Source organism: Pleurodeles waltl, chromosome 3_1, assembly GCF_031143425.1.
Source record: "Pleurodeles waltl isolate 20211129_DDA chromosome 3_1, aPleWal1.hap1.20221129, whole genome shotgun sequence".
Classification (NCBI taxonomy): domain Eukaryota; kingdom Metazoa; phylum Chordata; class Amphibia; order Caudata; family Salamandridae; genus Pleurodeles; species Pleurodeles waltl.
The window spans coordinates 737,231,877-737,257,482 of record NC_090440.1 but is presented as its reverse complement, the minus strand read 5'-3'; the positions used below and the strand labels follow the sequence as shown (position 1 = coordinate 737,257,482).

Genomic DNA, 25,606 nt, shown 5'->3' with positions numbered 1-25,606 from the left:
CACCACTTGCTGTGTAGAATAAGTCATTCAAATTCAGCAACCAGTTTTTACACCATCTGTTTGGGCAAGGTTCAGGAAGCACACATTTTTTTCCCACATGCATTTAATTTAATCAAAAGCATTACATTGTTTATTTTAATAAGTTGGCATGTTCTGTCAATTCGATTTTATCATAATTGTTCATGTAAAGTATTCAACGGTGGAATGCTCCATTGTGCTATCTATAGGCCTGAAGGAAGCAGTGCTCCCACAGTAACAAATGTTGACAACTACCTCGTAATTATATGTAGGTAATGTCACCGAATGAACTTTAATTACTGTGGAAATTCTACTTCTCTATTATTTTAGTCCTACATGAAAAGCATTCAGAATTGCGACTAAATAGAATTTATAATGATTAGAAAAAGGCCTGTCATTAATTAACATGTGTACATTGTTGCTGATTACAGTATGTAAGGGGACGTGATTTAAAGGGAGCCTGAACCATAGGAGACTTTCAACCCATGTTCTGTTTTTCTGCTTCCGCTGTGGCAGTTTCTATTTAAACAGATGTATATCTTAAATACCAGAATGTCATTCCTTCTACTGCTGTGCAAAGAACATTCTAGAACAACACAGAAATCAAATTACTTTTCATCTCTTCATTACTGAAACCACTTTAGGAACACAAAAACCTGTCATTATGAAGGAAGTGCAGTAGGAAGTCGGTTCCAGAAGCCATGTGGCACTGTGCAAAAACAATGCACACATTTCCTTCCACTTTACCTTTGAGGCGGGATCAGCAGGACTCCTGATAGGCCCCTAGTGAGACTGAAGTTTGACCAAAGAAACATATTGTGTTTGAGGAAGGCTCCAATGCACATTTTCGATACTTTTCAAGGTTTTCTAAAACTCAGACCCGTTCTGCTTCATATCCTCGAACACAATAGGACACAATTGGGAAACTATTTCTGGTGTGCTCTTATTAGTTCAAATGAAAGGATACGAAAACATGCTATGGCAGCTGAGCTGCTCTTCAGGGAGTAAGGAGCAGGCACTGTAGCTCACATTATTGGCTTGTAATGTACTTAAGAAGTTAAAAGCTATCCCTCAGTGCTATAAAGTTACCAGAAGGTGGCATGTAGGTGCTATATAAAAAACACCAAAGTGACCTAAAATATACAATATACAAAATAAACAATTTACTTAAGAATGCAGAACTTACCAATATATTCATCTTCATCTATAAAGCCATCACCATTTTTATCTATATCTTCCAGGGTTTCCTATAGAAAAATAATTTAAATTCAAATTCATACATATGTTTTTGATAAGGTTATATAGAGAGAAGGAACATAATAGTGCCACACCCTCGGGGTTTCATTGAGATGAGACCAATCATAAATTAATATTTGTAAACATTTCTTGTATCCTATAAAGGTAAGAACAGCATTTCTTTTCCCTTTTGAAATTTAATGTTAACAACATATCTAGTACATATTCAAAATAAAATGCTCAATCCATACAGGCTCAGTGTTGACAATCACCCCCCCCTCGAGTCAGAGAGCCAATCCCTATGAACATTTTGAAAGTAAAATCGCATCTTATGGAATGGTCCCCATTGATGCCGAAAGGCTTTCCATACCTTGAGATGGAAATTGTCTTTGGCGTCCATGTGCAAATTAGGGATTTCTGATACGTTTATCACCTCATTTTTACATATTTATCACATACTTGTTTGGCACTTCTCTATTAAGAGGAGCATGCGATCGCAATATCTCATTAGGCTTATAACTTGGGGCTAGTCGTACAAACAATTGATTCACAAAAAGTGGTCACAAAGTGTGCACCAACGTTTTGTGAATCGATTTGGATGCTGCAAACAGAACTATGTTTGGTTTGCAAAAAACACAATTCTGTGGGTTGTAATTCGACCTACTTCCTTACTATTCTGGTAAGTAGGGTAAGTATTTTTTTTAAGTTATAAAGCATTTTACCTTAGTGATATCTATGGCCGTGGTAGTTTCATGAAATGCTGTGTTATTTACAGAGGTTAAAGACAGCCAACTTGTTTTGTGAAATGTTGCAGTATTTACAAAAGTTATAGGCAGCCATGTTGTTGGCTGTGTTCTGGGTCAGGACCTTATAGATAGGAATTAGGTTTTATATTTTTTCTATAGCTATTACCACTTTAACAAAAAGCTAGACTGTACGACACACTCCTTTACTTTACGACACTCCACTCAATGACACTGCACTCATATGATATGAAACATTTTTAATTCAATGAAAACAGCAAAAGTTAAACCATAGCTATAGTTGGGAAAACCTCATTTAATCTTTCTATACGAAACAAACTTAAGTTTTAGTTATTCCATAAATGCATCCTTTATCCCCTTTGCTGCCAGGCCTTTTCCCCCTCCTGTGCCAAGCCTTTTTTTGGCTATTTGGGGCAGTTCGCGCTTAGGCCCTCATAACTTTTTGTTCACATAAGCTACCCACGCCAAATTTGCGTCCTTTTTTTCCAACATCCTAGGCATTCTAGAGGTATACAGACTTTGTGGGTTTCCCTGAAGGAGACCAAAAAATTAGCCAAAATACAGTGAAAATGTTTTTTTTTCTTCAACAAAATGGGAAAAAAGGGCTGCAGAAGGCAACTCGTGGATTTTTCCCTGAAAATGGCTTCAACAAAGGGTTTACCGTGGCAAGATCACCATCTTCCCAGCTTTCAGGAACAGGCAGACTTGAATTGGAAAACCCAATTTTTCAATACAATTTTGACATTTTACTGGGACATACCCCATTTTTACTATTTTTTGTGCTTTCAGCCTCCTTCCAGTTAGTGACCAAAATGGGTGAGAAACCAATGCTGGATCCCAGAAAAGTAGACCAAATTCTGAATTCAGCAAGGTGTCATTTGTGTACATCCTACAAGTGTTTCCTACAGAAAATAACAGCTGAAATAAAAAAATATTGAAATTGAGGTGAAAGAAACAGCAATTTTTCTCCATGTTTTACTCTGTAACTTTTTCCTGCGATGTCAGATTTTTTAAAGCAATATACAGTTACGTCAGTTGGACTCTTCTGGTTGTGGGGATATATAGGGCTTGTAGGTTCATCAAGAACTCTAGGTACCCAGAGCCAATATATGAGCTGCACCTTGCAATGGGTTTTTATTCTATACCGGTTATACAGCAGTTTATTTGCTGAATTATAAAAAGTGAAAAATAGGTATCAAGAAAACCTTTATATTTCCAAAATGGCCACAAGATAAGGTATTGCAAAGCAGTGGTTATTTGTACATCTCTGAATTCCGAGGTGCCCATACTAGCATGTAAATTACAGGGCATTTCTCAAATAGATGTCTTTTTACACACTGCCTTACATTTGGAAGGAAAAAATGTAGAGAAAGACAAGGGGCAATAACACTTGTTTTGCTATTCTGTGTTCCCCCAAGTCTCTTGATAAAAATGGTAGCTCACTTGTGTGGGTAGACCTAGCGCCCACAAAAGGAAATGGCTCAAAACACAACGTGGACACATAACATTTTTTGCAAAGTGCCTACCTGTGGATTTTGGCCTCTAGCTCAGTCGGCACCTGGGGAAACCAAGCAAATCAGCGCATTTTTGAAAACTAGACACGTAGGGGAATCCAAGATGGGGTGACTTGTGGGGCTCTGACCAGGTTCTGTTACCCAGAATCCTTTGCAAACCTCAAAATCTGACCAAAAAAACACTTTTTCCTCTCATTTCGGTGACAGAAAGTTCTGGAATCTGAGAGGAGACACAAACTTCCTTCCACCCAGCGTTCCCCCAAGTCTCCAGATAAAAAAATGGTACCTCACTTGTGTGGGTAGGCCTAGCGCCCACGAAAGGAAATGGCCCAAAACACAACGTGGACACATCACATTTTTTCACAGAAAACAGAAGTGTTTTTTGCAAAGTGCCTACCTGTGGATTTTGGCCTCTAGCTCAGTCGGCACCGGGGGGGGGAAATATATTGCCCCCCACCCCCGAACTCCCCCGGGGAGTGACCCTTGCCTACAGGGTCGCTCCCCCTGCGTGACATTGGCGGAAAAAAAAGATCCCCGGTGCCTAGTTGTTTCTGCCCCCCCACTTCGCTGCACATTGACCTAAAATCGGCCGATCTGCCCCCAAGGGGGGCAGAAATGGTCTAAATACAATTTGCCCCCACGGGGAGCAACCCTTGCCTAATGGGTCGCTCTCCATCTCTAAAAATTAGCCCTGGCGCCTAGAGGTTTCTGCCCGCCCCGGGGGCAGATCGGCCTAATAACAATAGGCTGATCTGCCCACGGGGGGGCAGAAATGGACTAAAATAAATTTGCCCCCCTAACCCCCCCGGGGAGCGACCCTTGCCTACGGGGTCGCTCCCCTTGTGTGACATTGCCGCAAAAAAAAAAAAAAATGGCGCCTAGTTGTTTCTGCCCCTCTTGGGGGCAGATTGACCTAAAATCCGACGATCTGCCCCCAAGGGGGGCAGAAATGGTCTAAATACAATTTGCCCCCCAGGGGAGCGACCCTTGCCTAATGGGTCGCTCCCCATCTGTAAAACAACAACAAAAAATCCCCGGTGCCTAGTGGTTTCTGCCCCATCGGCCTAATTAAAATGGCATAAAATAAATTTGCCCCCCAGGGGAACGACCCTTGCCTAAGGGGTCGCCCCCCTTGCGTGAAATTCACGAAAAAAAAAAAAAAAAACTCCCTGGTGTCTAGTGGTTTCTGTCCATCTTGGGGGCAGAATGGCCTCATAAAAATAGAATAGGCCAATCTGCCCCCAAGGGGGGGCAGAAATGGCCTAAATATAATCTGCCCCTAGGGGAGCGACCCTTGCCTTGCTCCCCACCTCTAAAAAAACAAAAACAAAACAAAAATAAATAAATGATCCCTGGTGCCTAGAGGTTGCTGCCCCCCCGGGGCAGAAAAGGCCTTAAAAAAAATGCCCCCCCCCTGGGAGCGACCCTTGCCCAAGGGGTCGCTCCCTCATGCCAATTTCCTAAACTAAAGTAAATCCCTGGTGTCTAGTGGGCATTTTAGCAGCCGGATTGCTTGCAATCCAGCTGCTAAAACGCTCAGAGAGACTTCAAAGGGAAGGAAATTAATTTCCTTCCCTTTGAAGCCTCTCCGGCCTCCTCCACGTGATCGGAAGAGAAATGATTTGCATTTCTCTTCCGATCGCGCTGGAAGCTAAGCTTCCGGCGCGATGGGAGGAGGCCTCTGTGATTGTCAGCGCGCAATCGCGTGCTGATGTCACAGGGGGGGTGGGGTGAGATCAGGGGTGGAAGGGGAAGGGCTTCCCCTCCATCCCTGCCTTGGGGGAGTGGGGGAGAACCCCACAGAGGGAGCGCTAGCACTCCCTCTGGGCTCTGTGCCCAGGACGTAATGGTTACATCCTGGGCACACGAGCACTGTGCCTCAGGACGTAACCATTACGTCCTGGGCACAGAAGGGGTTATGCACCACATTTATATTACTGTTACTTTTTTATTCTTTACATGGTATCCAAACTTAAACTATACAAACATTTGAAATTCTAAATGTGTAGTTATACCATAAATTGATAATTTGTACAACACCTTCAAATGATTTAAACTCACTCACCTGCATACAAAGTGTGTTAACTCTGTAGCCACACTAAATTAACTCTAACTCGCCACTCTATCATGCACTGTGTTCTCACAAATTACGTGATTTGTGATCTCATAAGCATTGTTGTAAATGCTTTGATTTTAGATTCCATATGTAATGTAATATGAAACGGTATAAGAAGTGCATGTAGCAGGTGTGAGTTATAGTTAATGTAGTGTGGGCTACTGAGCTAAAATAAAATTATAGTCATTTAAAGGTGGTGCTTAAATGATAAATTTAAGGCATTATCTATAACTTTAGCATTTCTAATGTTTGTGTTGTTTAAGTTTGGTTTGTATAGAAAGAACAAATACAATTATCCTAACTATAACTATGGTTGATCCTTAGTTTTTTCCATTAAATATGTATATATGTAGGCTCTAGAACATTAAAGGAGGCTGGTTGCACACTGTCATGGACATTTTCCCAATCATAGTGTTCATCCAGCCCCTTAAATTATGCAGGTCTCTGTATTAACAAATGGGGCTTGCATAGTGTAACAGGGCTGGGAATGCAGTTCATGTGCTGCACTGTCTAGTAGTCCTTCAACAGCCAGCTACCAAGAGTGCTATCAATATTTAGCTATTTATTAGCCCCTATTAACCTGCTGGGGAAGCAGAAAGGCCGGCATCAGTAGACACTTGTGCTCTCATCCCTGTGGGTAACGGAAATAAATCTGAAAAAAAGGCTGTTATAAGCCTGCACTATGTGCTGTTTTTTATTCAATTACGAAAGGGGGAGACATTATAAACAAGTATTGACAAAGCACATAGGTCTCGCAAAATAAAAAGAGAAAATTAAGACCGCCCAATGATGTGGGCAAGTCATTCTGTAAGTATGAAAATCCATGATGACTTAAGCAAGCATGAGTGTACAGAATAATGTAGATGCCATTTTTATTTTACTTACTGATCATGACAACAGATGCCATTTCGATAATTAAATAAAAAAAAAAAAATGAAATTCTATTGACCTGAAAACACTTTCTGCAATTCAGCGTAGCCCAGAAGCAGATGACAGCTGCCGGGCATTAAAAAAAAATATATATATATATATATATTTATTGAAAGGACCATAATGGCTGAGGGAGCAGCAATGGAGGTGTGAGCAGCGGGTTTGGTGATGCAATTGGGTGTGGTTGGGGGGGGGCAAAGGAGCAAAAGAGGCACACAAAAGCACATTTTGGAATGTGGAGTGACCCAGCAGCAAACGGCAGCTGCAAGACCCTCCAAAAACAATTAAAAACATTATATTTTCACAGATGGAGGAGTAAAGGAGCAATGGAGTTTTGGGTGAGGAGCTAGTAAGGGGCGAGTGAAGGGGAAGCAAGATGGGGTAGGTGCTGAAGAGTGAAGAGAGCAGCACATATGAGAGAGTGCTTAATAGGAAGGGATAAACCAGTTAATTAAATGTGAGCAGTTGAAGAATATGTCTGCCAATTAAAAGGATGGCAAAGACAGGAAGGCAAACCACTGAATAAAAAGCAAGCAAACGAGAGGGATAATAAAACCAAACAATGGTAAGCAATGAGAGGACTTCATGTGCACTGGAAGTTTTTGGTATGGTCCACAAGTGGTTGTTGACAAACAGATGGGACCTAAAAATTACAGCAAGGCTCATGCAGTAAGTGTTTGTTGTTGCACTTGCCTTCGTAAGTCAGGTAGGGTGTCAAAAACAAGCACTGTCAGACTTGCATCTTTCACATACCGTCTAAACCTACATGAGCACTAGGCAGGCTTAGGTGACTATGTTTTGTTTGCACACAGGAGTGCTAGCCACGAGCATAGACCACACGGTAGATGTGCAAATGGCAGCACCTTATTACGGGGAACCTGCGTGCTCAAAGTTTGGGGTATGCACGCACAAATACAATTGTTATTATTTCTTGAATATTTTCCATTTTTGTTATGTTTACCTAACTGACATGTGTAAAGCATATGCATTTTCTTAAAAAACATGGACTCAGTCTTTCATTTTCTCTGGCCACATATTAAACAGATAACTACCAATAGGCGGCTGCTAGCTGCCACCTACACAAACATCTGAGAGAAAGACAGAGGTTTGTGTGGATACTGCTCAGAATGACCTGCTACACTGAAATATTGGCTTCAGAAATAACACAACTACTTTTACTTGTGCAACAATAAATACTGAAATAGCGGTTCTTCAAAGCGAATGCATCATACCGACTGTACTTCTTTTAATATAAAAAATAAGTCAAAAGACAGATTTTTTCTATGATCATTACAAAAGCATTAAAAGTGGCAAATATTAATAATTATTCAAAGTTCACTGAAATAGGAAACCATTGTTCATACCAACACAACAATGTCTTTCATGTGCTCAAATTCCTCAGGGTGAAGGAAAGAGGTGAATTCTTCTCTGGTGGCAGCCATGTCCCCATCAAGGTCAGCAGTTTTGAAGCGCCTTTCATCTCGAGGCATCATTTTCTTAAAGCTAAATTGGTCATTCCCATCTTGAAACTCCTCTGGGTTCGCTAGAGACATATTTAAAAATGGCTTAATTAGAAAAAGTATACATTATCTCAAAAAGTTAAATAAAATAACTTTCCCTCCCATGAAGAAATAATTAACTGCAAGATAAACTAGCTTTCTTGGAGACAACACAAAAGCACTCTCTGTTTGAGAATGATAATCAAGTCTATTTCTGGCATTTAGGGGGAGATTTAAGGTTTTGATTGACAGGAGAACCATTTTAAATCAGGGAGTCTTCCACCTTCCTACTTTCATGGTGTCCCGCCCCCTTTAGACGAGGGGTAGATGCCTGCTTTCTGACAGCAGAGCCTCAGTTGGCACTACTACAAGAAGTCCTTGAAGTACTGGTCTGTCAGCCACAGGGTATAGAGGTCACAGTGGCAGAAGCCCGCCATATTTAGAGCAGGTGTTTAACTCTGAAAGGCAGGAAAGTATCAACATGTCCCCAGTGCATGGGAAATAAAGTCCCTCCATGTAAGGGTTGTTTTTTTTGTGCTTTTCAGAAACAATACCTTACTTTTGCAGTTGGTTTCTGAAAATCAAAAGAATGCTAAGTGGAGCACAACAACTCGGTGACCAGAATGACATTCAGCTTTGCCAAAAGTGTACCCGCCATATCAGTCAACACACTTTCCACCATGCAAGGGCTGACTACTAAAGTGGGAGGAGGTCCTGTACTGAAGGGAGGGAAGAAGAGAGGGTCTCAACCAACCCGTCAGGATACGTACAAAGCTCTAAATTAAGCCTGGGAAAAACTCACGGAGTTCCACTCTGCAGAATTTCACGGAGTTGATAAAAAAAACTCAGTGGAATTCTGTGGAGGCAGAGTTCCGTGTGATGCGGAATGGCAATGTGGCACCCTCTCCCGAATGTGCCGGATTCCGGAAGGGCAAAGCAGGGTCGGAGCCCTTATTAGCGCTTCTGAGATCGGGCGCATTCAGGAAGAGGGCAGTAAGAAGTGAAAGCTGCCATTTCAGGCTCTTGTGCACTGGCCTGTCCTGTGTGCACTGGACAAACGACTTTCCGGTGCACAAGAGTCCTGAAACTGCAGCATTGGCAGTGAAAGTTGTAAACTGGCAGTTTAAGGGCTTGTGCTGCAGGAGGTTGGGCCTACTTGACCCAAGATCAAAATAAACATAAAAACTTGTTGTCCTTGATCCTAAACAATATGTTCTGGGCGTCGGGCTATGGGAATTCCACACCCCTGTTAGTTGGTGCTTCAGTTGTCAAAATTCTAGGACCTTGGTTGCAGCTGAGGTGTAATGCAAGGAGGATGAACGAGGAATTAGGGGATATACACCATGGTTCCCAGGATCATATGATGACAATTTTATCAGACCTGCAAAGATTTTGTCTTTCAGACGATGACATAATAAACTCATGGGGCTCTAAAGAAGTGATAAATGGGAGGCCTAATTTCCCTAACAACTCAGAATTCCTATGGGTAGCATTTAATTGCACAATTCTTTAGCTCATTATTCACCACAAGCAAGCTGGCCCAGTCAGATAAACATTCACCACTTCCATCTGCTATGATCTGCTTGTTAGGGTTTGAATCTCAACAAGCCCAGTTCAGCTTTATATGTTGAGGAAGTCAGTAAATTGGGTACCAATAAACTGAATAATATTAACGCCTGCTGTTTACAGCGCTTATAAAATTCTGAAGCGCGATCTGACGTGTCCCAGAAAATTAAGTTATTATTATTGTTGCAGAAGGATCAGTCTTGACCCTAATCCATCCCAAATAGGTTTTATACTAAATTGTTGGGGCAAAAAACATAATACTTTCGGTTTTTCCTTTCAACAGATCATAATGCAAATATTTTCACACATACAGTCAGATGACTGTCTTGAGTATTTCCATGAGATCATGTCAAAAGCAAATAACCAATTTAAACATCAATGTATTCTAAAATAATAGATGATAATTGTCAGCCAACACTTGTTTCACCACATATTACGCTGCTTCTTCAGGTCTTCTAGAGCACAAATTATGAACATGGATCAACAGTAGGACCATGTGAGTCATCAAACTTAATCTTCATCAGTACGAATCACTGAGCATTATAGATACCAATTATAACTAGTATTCACCTCATGTCAAATATCCAAATACAACTCTTCTGTCACATTTCATCCATTACAATAGAACAGGCTTTTTAGTACTACATGAAGATCCCACCCTGAGCCCCATACCAATTCAAGATTTACCTGCAGCACTAACTAAAATTACCAAGCAATTAGTTTAGAATACAATGAGGTTTAGTAGGTTATTTGCTTTATATTGACATGATCTCATGGAAATACTCAAGACAATCGTCTGATTATGTGAAAGTATTTGCACTATGATAGGTCAGAAATAAAAGGAAACATTGAAAGTAAAATATTTTTACTTTATTGCTTATGCACCTGTTAGACCTGACATCCTTAGGATAATCATCCCCCAACTTTTTGCCTGCCTTCCTCCATTTTTTCGACCGTGTTTTTGCTGGTGTTAGGACTCTGCGCACTTTATTTCTGCTTACCAGTGCTAAAGCGCATGTGCTCTCTCCACTAAACATGGTAACGTTGGTTCCTACCCAATTGCCATATTTAATTTACTTGTAAGTCCTTAGAGGCACTTGAGGTACCCAGGGCCTGTAAATTAAATGCTACTAGTGGGCGTGCAGCAATGGTTGTGCCATCCACATAAGTAGCCACATAACCATGTCTCAGGTCTGCATTTGCAAGGCGTGTGTGTACAGTTTCACTGCCACTTCGACTTGCCATTTAAAACTACTTGCCAAGCCTTCAAATCCCCTTTTTCTACATATAAGTCACACCTAAGGTAGGCCTTAGGTATTCCATAGGGCAGGGTGCTATGTAAGTAAAAGGCAGGACCTGTACTTGCATGTTTTACATGTCCTGGTAGGGGAAAACTCACAAATTCATTTCCCACTACTTTGAGGCCTGTTCCTCTCATAGGCCAGCATTAGAACTGCCCTTATGTACTTTTAAGTGGTACATTCTGATCTGAAAGGAGAAGCTCTGTCATGTTTAGTATGACCAGAATGCTAATAGAAAATCCTGCTTATTGGTGAAGTTGGATTTAATATTACTATTTTAGAAATGACACTTTTAGAAAGTGAGCATTTCTCTGCACTTACTGCCATCTGTCCCTTATGGCCTGTCTCCAATCCATGTCTGGTCTGTGCTGGTTGACAGCTCCCCTTGCGCTTTCCACCCAGACATAAACACAGGACGCTCAGTCACATCTGCATTCATCTGCATACTGAATGGGTCTCCCTGGGCAGGAAGGGTGGAGAGGCTCTCTCTTACAGTCCAAAGGCCAGTGGCTTGTCCTCACACAATGGACTGATAACCCCACACAGGAATCCTAGCAGACAAGACTGGGCTGAAAGGGAAACGTGTGCACTTCAAAACCACTGTGTGATGTTTCTCCCTCTTCAAGGCATATTTGGGTATGTATACTGGGTCTCTGACCCCACCAAATCAGACACTTCTGGATCTACACCTGGAATCTGTCAGACAGATAGCCTTGCTGACCAAAGGCTCATCTGGACTGTTTGGCTGAGAAGGACTGCTGCCCTGCTTGTTGCCCTGCTGCCACTGGCCTCTGACTCTATTGAAAGGACTCTGCCTTCCTCACAAGTGCTCTCCAAGGGCTTGGATTGCGCTTGCCTCTTGTTCTGAATGCTAAGGGCCAACAAAGACTTAATCTACTGGCTTCTAGCTAGTTTACTGACTTCAGTGACTCCAGCACTGATGCCAGATGCCACACCATGGCCTGCTGTGGCTCTGTGGTCCTCGTTGAACACAACTACCGTGGCCTGCAATGCAAGTTCGACGTCGCCGCAGAGCAGATGACGTTCTGCAATGTGACTGAGTAACTGCGAAGTCGACATATCACAAGTTGGCTGACTGGATTCATCGACCCCACACAAGGAACTGACACTGCATCAGCTACCCTACAACCGGATGGAACCAATGCCTCCCCTCCCCGCCTCGCAGGACGGAACAGACACCTCACCTCCCCAGACAACGTAAGGTACCGATGCGGCAATGGCTCCAGCAACGTGTCACCTCCCTGACCCCATGCAACGTCTTTGTTTCTTCATTTTCAAAGGTACTGTGCCTGGGGGTCCATGTGACTCTGTGACTGGCGCCAGTGGCGTCAAACTATTGGGAAATACTCCATCAACAACGTTGTGATAGCCCAAGTTTGAGCTATTGCATTTCTAAGCACTTTATTGGAATTTAATCTTTAAAAATTCATATCTTGGCTTGTACAAATTGATTCTTTGACATTTTGACGTTATTCTATTCAGATAAAGACTCTCTATTTTTCTAAACTGGTGTGATGTACTTTTGTGGTGTGTTCACTGTGTTACTGTATCAGTTATTGCACAAATACATTACACATTGGCTTCTAAGTGAAGCCTGCCTGCTCTGTGCCAAGCTATCGGAGGGTGAGCACAGGATAATTTGAACTGAACTGTGACTTGCCCTTACTAGGATTTTGGTTGCTACTTGGACAAGGGAGTATACCTCTGTCAATTAGAGACCCGATTTCTAACAGTGCCCAATAAATTTGGTATAAGACTGTGAAATTTTAAGCCAAATAGGGTAACTGGTTTTGTTGTGGCGTCTGCACAGGGCCACTTTCATCTTTTTGCCTTGGGTTTAACAACCATCCCAAATTAGGTGTCTGCCCTGCACAGTTGGGTCCCATTCCATCTGCACTAGAACACAAGGAGACCCTGTCACATTTGCACATTTTGAGGCTCATGTTTGGGAAATGCCCTTCCACTTAGGAAAATTTGCATAGATTAAATATAAATGATATCACTTCGCCTTTAGTAAGAGTAGCACTGGATAAGACAAGGTCTTCTGGGCTAGTTTGAATAAAGTAGTGATGCTGCACTGAAGAGCTAGAAGAAATTAGCCTTCTAGCTCGATTCTGATTGTGTGTTAAGTTCAGAAACCTCACAGCTTTTTTTTAACCAGGCAAAGTATGTAGCCATCTACTCAGGGTAAAGACTACATCCCTTCGTTGAGATCCCTGCTTGCCTCACATATTCCAGCCAGCTTGTCCACACAAACCTTAGCTCAATGTGCTTCCCGTCCAATGGGACACAACCTGCCGGTGCAATCCACATTCTATTTGATTTGACACCTCACTCACACCACCTGACTTTGCAAGATCCAGCCAGACTGACTCAGCTGCTCTGAAATAGGAAAGATTGGAGGTGAGACAGGAGTCTGTACTGCCTCTCCATTTACCATTTACAACTTCAGCACACCCTGAGCGGGGCATCAATCAGCTTAGGCAGGAAATGTCAGACACCGGATTCACTATCTCTTGGAACAGTTCTAGGACACAGATAGGTGTCAGGATGGTATTTTAGGTATCTCAGATAGGTGTCAAGATGGTAGCTCTTAGGGTTTTCTCAATGTGCAGGTGTCACATGAGACAGTGCATGTGTAGTCGCTTTTGAGACATTTCCTTTACTTACAGTGAGCTTACAGGCCACCATTGGTTGGCTTCATTGTCACTTTCATTTGCTTTCTTTTCATTAGGTTGCACATGCAGAATTCACTTCCCCTTTTTGTATTTGTCCCTCTCCTGGAGCATGGCCCAAGTACTTATTACTCCCTTATTGGGGGATATTTTCTTCTTTTTTTAAGCACTCAACTAGAGTATATGTTTTTCCAGCAGCCTCCTTTGTGTAATAGTTATCCATATTGCTTCAGGCCTGAAACATCCATGCTGCTACACCCTCCATGTTACCTGCCCTCTCCCCACAGTCTGTGTGTTGCCTGTCCCCTCCCACTGTTGGTGTTGCTGCTTGCACACTCCCAATGTCTGTGTTGTAGGTCTCCTTCCTGCCGCATCCAGCACCTTCTCACCCCACCTGCTATCGGTGCTGGTGCTCTCCCTCCCCTTCCAGCCACCTCACTTCATGTTGTCTCCTGCCCGCACACCACAATAAACCACAAAAATCTTTTTCCCATTACACCTTCTAACCTTGTCCCTCCTCCTCTTTATTCCCTTCCTCTGTTTTGCTGCCTATCTCCCATAATAAGAGGAAAGAAGTGCTATAACGTGACCAGCGCTGACAGCATTATGGTGCTTTTTATTCATTTTGATTCAGCCATGCTGCACAGCAGTCATGCTGTTGTACAACATAGCCGAAATTACAGACAGAGTTAATACCTCACATAGATGTGATGTATTGGCTTTGCCGATGCTTGCATTTAACTGTGAAAAAACTGTTAAAATGGCCACAATCCTAGTATTTACTACGTGTTAGACCCGGCAGTCACTGGATTTTCAGACACCTTTTCTATTAATTCAGACAGAAGAGATTTCTTTTTTTAAAGAACTGTAATTCAATGGCCATGAAGTTGTGGGAGTCGAATCGTAAAAATCTTCTGAACCCTGATTTTTATGAACCCCAAATATTACCATAGGCAATTCAGCTTCTCATTAATCTAGCTGCAAGAGACTACCCTCCCTATTGAGAACACAAACTTAGTAGAGTAAAATCGTAATTGGAAACTGAGACCACTTAAAACTGTGTTCTGGAAGAAAATGAAGTTCTAAAAAGTTTGTTTAATACAGAATAGCTAAGGACAATATTACATAGACAATGCATACATTTGCCATGAAGGCTCAGATACAGCAAATAGAATCATAAATCATAACAGAAACCCTAGTTAGTCAATAAAATATCTGTACTCCTACAGAGTACTGGTCCGATCCTACATCAGGGAATAATCTCAAAATAATTGGAAACAGTTATGGGAGGAAAATGGAAAGGCGCCCTGATCCATTAAAACCATGTATTTTTATTGACAATTTATGCAAATCAATTAATAAAACTGCAAACTCAGCATGGTACAATCATGGTTAAGTCTCGGCAAATCAAAAACAATTTTGTAAATCTAAAAGGGTCTTAACATTAATCCATTACTTAAGGTAAGAGAAATCTTCTTCTTGCTTCCTCAGCAACTGCATTCCGGAGATGTACAACATCACATGAAACATTTTCTTAACAACAGCCCATAGAATTATGTTCTTCTGCACTCTTCCATCAGAACTAGCAACAGGATTCCTTCAACATTATACATCAGGTAGACAATGGAAACTTTAATTCACAACACTTGCTTTCTAACACTAAGGCTTATTTACATCAGAGCTTTCTGTGTTCCACGGAAACTGTGGGGGAGAGAAGACTTAAGCCGGTAGCTGTTTGTGAGTGGGGAATGAGCAGGAGCAAGATGAGCAGAACACCAGAAGCTGCATCCATTTGAAAATAATGGTGTCCATCACTGAAATGTGGCTACTCTACATGGCAAACGTCCTTAACAACGCGGACGTCTCCCACACAAGTGTAAGCACACTTGCCAGAACAATGCATGGCTTTTTCTGTGCCTTAACTATGCATGTGCTAAACTACACAGAAAAAGCCAGGTGTGTTCGGAAGAGGACGCAGTGAGGTTAGTGGGGCTGGGGCAAGGGGTGGATTAAGGGGTTGGGGTTGATGGGGGGGATTGGGGCAGGCTATTTTATTTTTAGGGGCAGGAGTGGGGGGTTTGGGTATATTTTTTATTTAGGGTGAGGGGGCGGGGTATTTTATTTATTTTTAAAGGGGTGGGGGAAGGTTTAAGGAAGAGTGGGAGGAGGGAAGAGAGAAGTGGAGGATAGAGTTGGGAGAGGACGCGGTGAGGTAAGTGGGGGTGAAGCAGGGTTGGTGTGTAGTTTTTAGCACTGCGAGTGGATTTAGGGCTTTGGGTGGGTGGGGATGTTGGGGTACTCTAGCTTTTAGGGGAAGATGTGCGGGGGGGTCGGTGTAGTTTTTTTTTTTTAGGGGTCAGGGTAATTTAGTTTTTAGGGGTGGGGGAGTCAGGGTAGTTTTGTTTTAGGGCTCAGGGAAATTTTGTTTTTAGGGGCAGGGGTGGGGGTGAGGGTAATATTTTTTACAGCTCAGGGCAGGTGGGGGGGTCAGGATAGTTTTTGTTTTTTTAGGTGCCCCGGGCAGGTGAGAGTGTTGGGGAAGTTTAGTTTTATGTCGAATGTAGTTTTTTTTAGGGCTCAGGGCGAGGGGAGGGGGTCCGGGTAATTTAGGTTTTAGGGGCATGGCTGGGAGGGTTGGATATTTTTTTTGTAGGGCTGAGGGCGGGTGGGTGTTCGGGGTAGTTAAGATATTAGGGGTGAGTATAGTTTTGGGCCTCATTTGCATGACAGAACCATGCATGTCATTTCGCATGCCGTTTCTACACATGCCTTTACTAGGCATGCTTTTCCAACGAAATTCGTTGTAGGGGCATGCGTGGTAAAGACATGCGTGGTAACAACGTGATCATGGTTCAGACTGCATTGTTAAGGCATGCGTGCTTCCATCATACAACCACTCTACATTATTAATCACCCTTCTAAATGAGAATTATATAATTTTAAGTGCAAAATCATTAGTTCATCTGTTACGTTCATATGCATCATTAAAATGACTAATTCACACAAATAATTTGTCACCCAAAATTGCACCTCAGAAAAATCTTTGACAAGATGTGAGGAAAAAGAACAAAACAGCATGGCACAAATTGGAGAAGAAGCAATACATCTTCTAACAGTAACATATTATTAACATAGTTGACAATTAATTTTAAAGTTTTCAAGTAGCCTATTATGTTAAATGCCTTTATTAAATGCATTCTATGCTAACAATTGCTGGACCTGGGGTCATAAACAATTGGCTTTGTGAACTAGATGAATAGGCCACGATTTCAAAATTCAGTTGAGCATCCCCTTTTAAATCAAATGCCCAAAGTGCCCTTTTCAAGAGTCTAAAACATTTTTGCAATCCATAATAGGTGGTGTTTCGATGTTAAAAATGTTTTCGCACATGAAGAACTTTGTGTGTAAATCTATTGTTTTTTATTATGCGCTTTATCGTTGTTACGAGATTTTGAATGATTGTCCTCTGTTTTACTGGGCTATCTGACTCTGTACGTAATGCACTTTATAGCAATTTGTTTTTTAATTGCTTGGATTGTTTACATATTTGCCTATTTTGCACAATATATTTATAGCCCAGGAATGGACAGTCTGTTAATCCCGACTGAAATGCATCCTTATTGTGATGTGCTGTTTTATTTTTGTCCTAAGGGTTTAAACATATATGTACTGTTCTAGTTCTGATAGGCCAGGGTGGCTTATACACTTGCCTAATTTGCAAAATATGATTACCTTCTTTTGTTTATGTGTGGCCGAGGAATGATAAACTAATCTGGTCATTTTTCTGATTTTATGTTATTAACATGCTGTATTCTGCTTTTAACGAATGCTGTATGTATTGTACTTTCATGATCTACTCGAGTTAGACCAACGGAACTGATTTTGATGATGATGGTAAATCTAGTCAATGGGTGTAGAATAGGGGTGTTGTAGCAGGAAACACCTTAAAGTTTGTTTGTGCTCGGCCACAAATGTACTTGTATTTACAAAGCTTGATGCAACCCAATGCAACCCCTGGAAATGGTCGGAGATTTACTGCTCTTAAGAGCAGGAGTAAAACACTTTCCAGTTGGAGAATGGGCAATAATAACCCTCAAAACTTTCTGAGATGCTGGGGAAGTGGTTTTTCCCTCGTGGAAAATACTTTAGCAGGTGGAAAAAGAAAAAGGAAAATATGCAAATACTAATATGTCCAGGCATTGCCACATGTAAGATTGTATACTGGGTACATTTAAGCATGTGAAAAACGCCTATGCATAGCCTTGTGTCGAACTTCATAAAACAATTCAAGGATTATGCTTGAAAATCTTAACCTATGATAGGTTTTTGGTCATACCGTTATGCACTACAATTATTTAGAAATCTGCAACAATGAAACTTTGGAAACTTGTGGGTGTAGATGTTGGAATCTTTTTGTGAATCACTCTTAAAGTGTAAATATTCTGAAGACCAGGAGTAAGTACAACATGTCCAAGGCTGGTACTGTACTATCTTGTTTGCTAGCCTTTGTTCTACTCTAGTAACTCCATTTGGCACTGGGAGATTATATAATTGCTCTTGTGGTAAAGCTGATGTAAAAGAAACCAGACACAGTAGTTCAATGTTTACATCAAACATGTGGAAGAGGCCTCTTAGAAGATTTCAAGCGAAAGATCCCAGAACCCCATTTCAACAACCTGGGAAATGGGTGTATGGTTGGCTTTTGAGAGTTCTCAAAGTGTATATTTTTAGAGATCAATCATAGTCAAAAGGGTAGTGAATAGAATGGTTTAAGATGCCTATGTGACAAACAATCTAGCAAAAAGAAGTGAAAACAGTCGAGAACATCATCATAAGTAAGACTACTTTGATGGAGTGAATGGAGTTGGATAGCACGGCCCACTGATGATGGCCAATAAAGAGGACCAGAGTCACTAATGTTTGAGGCACATCATGATAGCATAAAAATGAATGATAACTCTTTACCGGGCTGAAGGTTTGTTGTGTGTGGGCATGGTGCTTTGATTCAAATAAGATTTGCATTTGTGTGACAAGTATTTTCCTCATCATACTAAAACAAGGAGCCAATGTTAAACCACAAATAACAGACGCATGTCCAAGCCAGAAGTAAAGAAGAATATTTAGAAATAAGGGTAATGACATTTAATGGATTTTTTAAATTTATTTAAGAACTAGTGTGGTCTTTGTAATATCTGGACACAAGGAATAGAACTTAATTCTCACAAACTGGTGCATGTAACATTGTTCATTTTCGATACTATTCTTACATCATAGGATGAACTGAATGCATTAATGTGGATTTAGATGTTTACAACTGAATAGTTATTACAGTCACTAATTCTTAGCAGTCAACTGATCATGTGAATATATTTTTCAAACTATTAAAGAGTCACAACTAGTCATGAGAACTCTAGACCACATTTTGGCCAACATCTAAAAATAGATGATATGCAGTTGGTTACCCCAAAGTAGAATAAAAACCAGATGGAGATAAAATACATACTTACCACGAATAGGAATATAGCATTCCAAAATCAACCAAACACATCTAGGAAAAATCCCAAAAGTGAAACACACCAGATGGCCACAGGCCTTCAAATGTACAACTTGAACATAGTAGGAATGAAAGTGGTATGACCTTGTCATAATGTTCACTACCCTGAAATTACCCTGAAGTAACTTCAAAAAGCATAATTTTGTTGTGAAAAATTTAGTACTTTTTCAGACAAGTAGTTCAACTTTATTTAGTTTAATTTGTGTGAGTTTATATCCATCAAAGAAATGCTCAGTGAAGAGATTAATGGTCTCCCAACAAAGCTGCAACAACTTAATGATGAAGCTCTCAGACCACTTCGTTTTAAAATATTATTACAAAAGATCATGAAGATATTCTTGGATATGGACTCCAATACCCAACTACTTTTTAATTAATTGGCATATGGATGGTAAGCACACTGACATGAAAGTATCCTACATGAACATATTACAAGAGCAATAGCAAGCAATTGGTGAGACCGGGGAAGGTACTGTTTGAGTGTTGCGCTAACGGGGATAGGAGGACAAGAGTAGCTAGATTAACTTCCAGCCCTCCATGACTTTCAACTCTGCAGAAGCTCCTGCATAGGGAAGATGACACGTTACCTGATTTGTTTGTATGCTAATCATAAAATGGGTGAGGAGGAGAAGCAACGTCAAGTAGCAGCATTCTATATTTTGACAAAAATGTTGGGGATGAAATTTCAAGCCCTGAAACACTGGATAAACCTAGAGTTGATTTATCATTGAAACAAAGTAAAGTTGTTAAAAACATTGACCAAAAGAGAACTAAACAAATGTGTGAGGTGTCCTCTGTTCTCATCTACGTCACTGGGAAAATTGTCTCAATTCATGGCAAAAGCATGCAATGGAATGTTGCAAATTCTCCCTGCAGGAACACTCCAGATTTTTGTCTTCTTTAATTGAACCTGAATTTGTGGGCCATAGGACTCTGCGCACATTACCCCCTGTAGCTAGTGGTAAAGTGCTTGTGCTCTCCCTTTTAAACATGGGAAAATTGGCACACACCCAATTTCACTTTTAACTTACCAAGGAATCCCTACCAATCTTAGGGCCTGTATATTAAGTGCTACAAATGTACTGTACAACTCATTGTGCCACGTACTAAAGCAGTACTGTAAAACAGGTCTCCAGAGTACCCTTCAGCACGTGTGTGCCATTTTAAACTGCCATTTTGACCTCGCAAATTAAACATTTTGCCAGTTCTAAAACTTCCTTTTTAGTACTGGTCAGTCACCGCTAAGGTAGGTCAAACTTTCATTGGGCAGGGAACATGGGATTTAAAGTAGGACATGAAAATTCAAAGGTTTTCATGTCCTGGTAGTGAAAAAACCCTATAAAGTCATCTTCCATGTGGCAAGACTGGACCTCCCATTGGAAAACATTGGGTTACACTATAACAATTTGTAGTGCTTCTTTTCAATTTGGGAACTACTAGAAATATAATTCAAGGTCTAATTTTGAATAGATTTTTAAAATCCAACTTAATGGCAAAGTTGGATTTTATATTACTGTTTTGGAAATTACACATTTGTCATTTTACTGCCTGAAGCCGAAAGGCTTTACTGTCAGTGTCCAGTGTCACCAGCCTATTGATGTGTATTGTTGCCAAAAAAGGTGGACAAAAGGTCCTATGAGTAAGGAGGGGGAATCCTTCCTTCGTAAGCTTAAAAGGCTGCCTAACATGTCACTGGCAGATGAAGTTCACACTTAGGCTTACCTCTCCTTGTATCCCTAGTCAAGCTGGCACCAAACCCAGTAGGGGTAGAGAATTCTGTAGGGGTAGAAAAACTGATCAAAACTGGTTAACAGGCTTGATAAAGACTAGCCTCCCATTCATAGGCTGGCACAGGGCATAAAAGTGGATCCCACTGCATCTTCCTCAAAAGACTCCTGGACCTGTGGAGAATCAGAAAAATGACTGCCCTGCTGTTTAAGGAAGATGAAGGAATACTGTACCTGCTTGAACCCCAGAAGAAGTGACTTCAAAGGTCACTTTGCTGACCTCCCACTTGAGCCACAGGGACACAATAAGCTTTTCCCGCAACTGCCCCACTGACCAGTACCAGCTAGACCTGTGCCCTGGACCCTAGTGCTGGCCTCTGTTGGAGTGAGTCCTAACACACATGGCTGGCGTTAGAGTGTACTCCTGCCACTCAAACTGCAAAAGCTGAGAATTAGAAACTTGTTGCAAACCTTTCTTCCAAAGAACCGGTGGAAGACATGGACCACAGTGGAACTCAAAATGCCACATCACCAGTCAGATTCAACTTTCTGGTTGCCCCGCTGAAGAAGATCTGACTTCCAGAAAAGTTTCTAAGTCTGAACGTAGAGGGTTTAATCGGGACTGAGGAGCAAACCCATCAATGTTTAGGCCTTCCTGGGCACCAACTTTGTAATTTGTCCAATTGCAGCATACCTCCATAGTCGATGACTGCACTAGGACACCACTTTTCAGCAACCCACCACCGCTAAGCCCTGCTCCAAATCCAGCTTTTTGTAACTAATTCTCCCATTTCTTACGTGGAGATACTAATATGCATGTTTTGAATAAATTAAGGGGGAAACCTGAGGTTCATAGGGAGGTGTAATTTGTAAAAAAAAAAAAAAAAAAAAAAAAAAAATTAACTCTCTCCATGGTAAGAAAAGTAGGTTCGCCAAGCTGGAGGAGGCGATATAATTGAAAAGAAAGATGATTTAAATGTTTATGTAACAACAACAAAAAAAAGGACTACGTTGATGGATGAATCTTAGCATTTCCTAAGAGGCATGACTATGAAAAGAAAGGTATGATTCCAAGAAAAGTGAAAACTCAAAGAAAAGATCTATTAACCACAGGGTCCAATTCCGACTTGGGTAGAGACAGAGGAGCAAGGATTTATGAAGAAAATCATGGACTTGTTTTTTAGAGGACTTAAGACTTCTAAAACATAAACGTGAGCAGCCATAAAGGGGAGGAATAAAAGGCAGCAAAGGAAGCAAAGATACTGGAACACGTAAAGAAGGGGCAGAGAAGCAGAAAGGAAATACTACACCTCTTACCAATTAAGGAACGGTACAACCTAAGTGACAGTTGTTGAGACAAGTAAAGCATTGTTAACCTTTTGAAACATGAATTGACAGAAAGATCTGTGTTAGAATCAGAACTTTACTTTTGCCCTCAGGCAGATGTGGATTGCTCTTAAGCACTGGTGGATCTGTTTTTGTATATTACAAATAAATAAATAAATAAATAAGTTGATGAAATCCCGTAAAATGTTTGAACAGTTTAATAATGTTGTTCTTCAGTGATGTGATTATCTAAAATCCTTTTTTTGATATTGATCAGGGTAAGAAGAGGATATTCCCTTAAAGACAAGAGAGTTTATAATTGATATTGGTTTTTGAATTGATGCTTCCAGTGGCAACGAGTTCAAAGTTAAATCTATATTGAACCCAAACACCCCACATGACAACACTGGTGAACCCAATTCGCTGAGAAATTAGTGTGTTATAATTAAAACAATTCTCACCAGAAAGGAATAGCTGGCTATACAAACATAGAACATAGATAAAACTATTCTAATGAAATCCTCAGATAAGAGGTTAATGTTGTAAATAATGATATACAACAATATAGGGATTCAGGCACACAGACAGTTATTTGATTCCAAATGCTATCAAGTTCTAGCTGCCAGTATATCTGTACAGTCCATTGTCACGTATCATGACCATTTGAAGGAATGGAGAGAGAGGGGATTACTGAACTTAGATAAACATTGCTTTCTCAAAATGGACAACCCCATGTTTTTAGCTCCTGGCTAAAAGTCACAAACACGCTACTAATCCAAAAAGCGGACCAATTGTATCCTTTAATGGGTGGCTTCTAGAAAACATGGAAATGTAATTTAATTATTTCAAGGTACTATTTGTGTTATCTCTCCCTTCACAATGTAGGGACAGCACAGATACCCTGAAATTTTTTTTACGGTATCATTTGGGAGCATACCTAACTCATGATAACACTAGAAGTTAATTTGTTGTACACATGAATTGAGCACAATCTGAGCATTAAGGTATGTAAACATTATTTGAGAAGTAGACCTATCGAACTGTTTGATCAGAACAAATGTTAAGAGATGTGATGAGATTCTGTCTTTGGCAGAACATTTTTTTTTGTAAGACTCCGATTTGGTATAGTGCACTAGTACTGTGAGAGACACGTCCCTCTCTCCGAGCTATGCAAATTTATTCATGGGCTGGTGGGAGGAGCAGGTGGACTGCACACTGGAAAATGAACAATACACATCACACAATTCCTTATGGGTAAGTGATATTGGCAACCCATCAATCGTATGAGAAGGCAATTGTCAATGGGTTCCACAAAGGAAGATACTCTGAAAAAGTGTTACAACAATCTGTTAAGAATGTAGGGGCGTGGCCGGCGACCAATGGAGCTACACACGTAGCGCGGAGCTCCGAACAGCGTCCACCGGGCCTGATATTATCCTGATATCAAATAGCCTTAAATCAACTGCAGAAACAGAGTTCCGATAATCGGAACATCCAGAGCACAAACAAGGAGAATGGCACACCCAAAAAAGCACTAGATAATGGAGAAAACCAGAAAAGAAAATCCCGATTGGCAAATCCAAGATGGCGGCTGAAAGTCCACGTTGAAAAAAGAAATGTTCCCGCGACGATCAGAGCAGTGCTGGCCCTCCCCCATAGCCCTCTGTGAGTGCAAACCCCAATACACCCCCTCCTCCAACCCTTAAGAGGAGAAGGGCTAAAATTCAAAATTGGCAAAAGATTCCACCGAGGGTTCGGGGAAGAAGTGAAGCGCAAACATGGAGCGGCTGGGTCTGAAACGGTCGGGAAGGGAGCGGTGAAGCCGAAACGCTACGGCCTCCATTGATTCTGGTGGCACGAGGGGAGGTGGAGCACCGAAGACCCTGCCCCAGAGGAAGAAGCAGGAATACCTTACAGCAGCTTAACACGATACACCTAGAGAAGTAGTATACAACTGAATAAAAGTAACGAAACGCTTCATCACTAACAACGAGTACTCCCTGAGCTGAAATTGACGAAACGATCCTACCGAGGGATTGAGTTGGAGACGAGGAGCAAGTGGGGAGCGAAGTGAGCGACTGGATTTGGGAGAGTTTGGGGAGGCACAGAGAGACCGAAGCACAGCGACCCTCCTCAATTCTAGCGATACGAGAGATGGAAGAACACTGTAGACCCTGCCCCAGAGGGAGAAGTAGGAATACCTTATAGCAGCTTAACACCCAGCACCCAGGGAAATAAGATCTCGAGGAGTGAGAGGGTCGTAAATAGGGTGCGAAGAGAGCAGCCGAATCTGAGAGAGTCGAAGGAGGAACGGAGAGTGTGAAATGCAACGGCCCTCCCTGAATCCGGTGATTCTAAGGGTAATGGAACTCTGAAGACCTTACCCCAGTGAGAGAGGCAGGAATACCTTACAGCAGCTTAATACCCAGTATCCAGGGATTTAGAGTACAACTGAATAAAAGTTGCGAACTGATCCAACACTAACAGAGAGAGCTCCCTAGTCCGAAACGCAGAACGCCCATGGACTATCTCCGACCTACAACCCTCATAATTACGAACGATAGCACCACCAGGGGGGAACCTAATACTCAGATACACAGACACCCTAACCAAAACAAGTGGGCTCTCGGAACACTACGAAATGGGTAAACCCAAGAAAAGAGAAGGACCTGAATGAGAGGAAACGGCGTTGGTACAACTCGAATCTCAAACACAAGCAGGAACAACAAACATTGACTCTCCTTCCACAGAAACCACGCTGGACACGATACTAACAGCGATAAATGACTCCTGAGAAGCACTAGAACAAAAAATAGACTCCCTGACATCGGACCTCTCGCTCTTAAGAGATGACCATAGAAAACTGTCAGATAGGGTAAGTGCAAACGTGAGAGCACTGGAACAAATGATTCCGGATCAAAAATCCTACACCACCGACCTGAACAAACTAACAACTAGAGTGAGGCAGCTTGAAACTAGAGCTGAGGACGCCGAAAATCGCGCCTGAGGGAGTAACATTCGAATAGTAGGTCTCCCTGAAAAAGCAGAACATGGGACACAAGGCATGGAAGCGTTCCTTGAAGAATGGATAAAACAAATAATCCCACCAGAGGGGCTGTCCCCATTTTTTGCAATCGAAGGAGCGCATAGGGTACCAGCCAGACTCCCCCCCTCCAGGAGCAGGTCCAAGACCAGTAGTTGCCAAACTACTGCACATTAAGGATAGAGACTACATCCTCTCACAGGCAAGACTCAAAGGGGACATCATTCTTGATGATCAACGAATAGTGCTGTTTCCAGACTTCACCAAGGAAACTCAGAAGCAAAGAGCATCCTTCAGAGACGCCAAGAAACAACTC

General features: G+C 41.6%; 1 protein-coding gene across 1 annotated transcript in view; it reads right to left on the bottom strand.

Moving 5' to 3' along the window:
- The window catches only part of RCN1 (reticulocalbin 1), a 169,333-nt gene that overhangs the window by 44,653 nt on the left and 99,074 nt on the right, over positions 1 to 25,606 (bottom strand). The window contains exons 3-4 of the mRNA XM_069223505.1: positions 7,943 to 8,121; positions 1,205 to 1,265 (exon numbers count right to left, since the gene is read on the bottom strand). Of these exons, the coding sequence (XP_069079606.1) occupies positions 1,205 to 1,265; positions 7,943 to 8,121 (240 nt within the window). The remainder of the gene's footprint in view (positions 1 to 1,204; positions 1,266 to 7,942; positions 8,122 to 25,606) is intronic.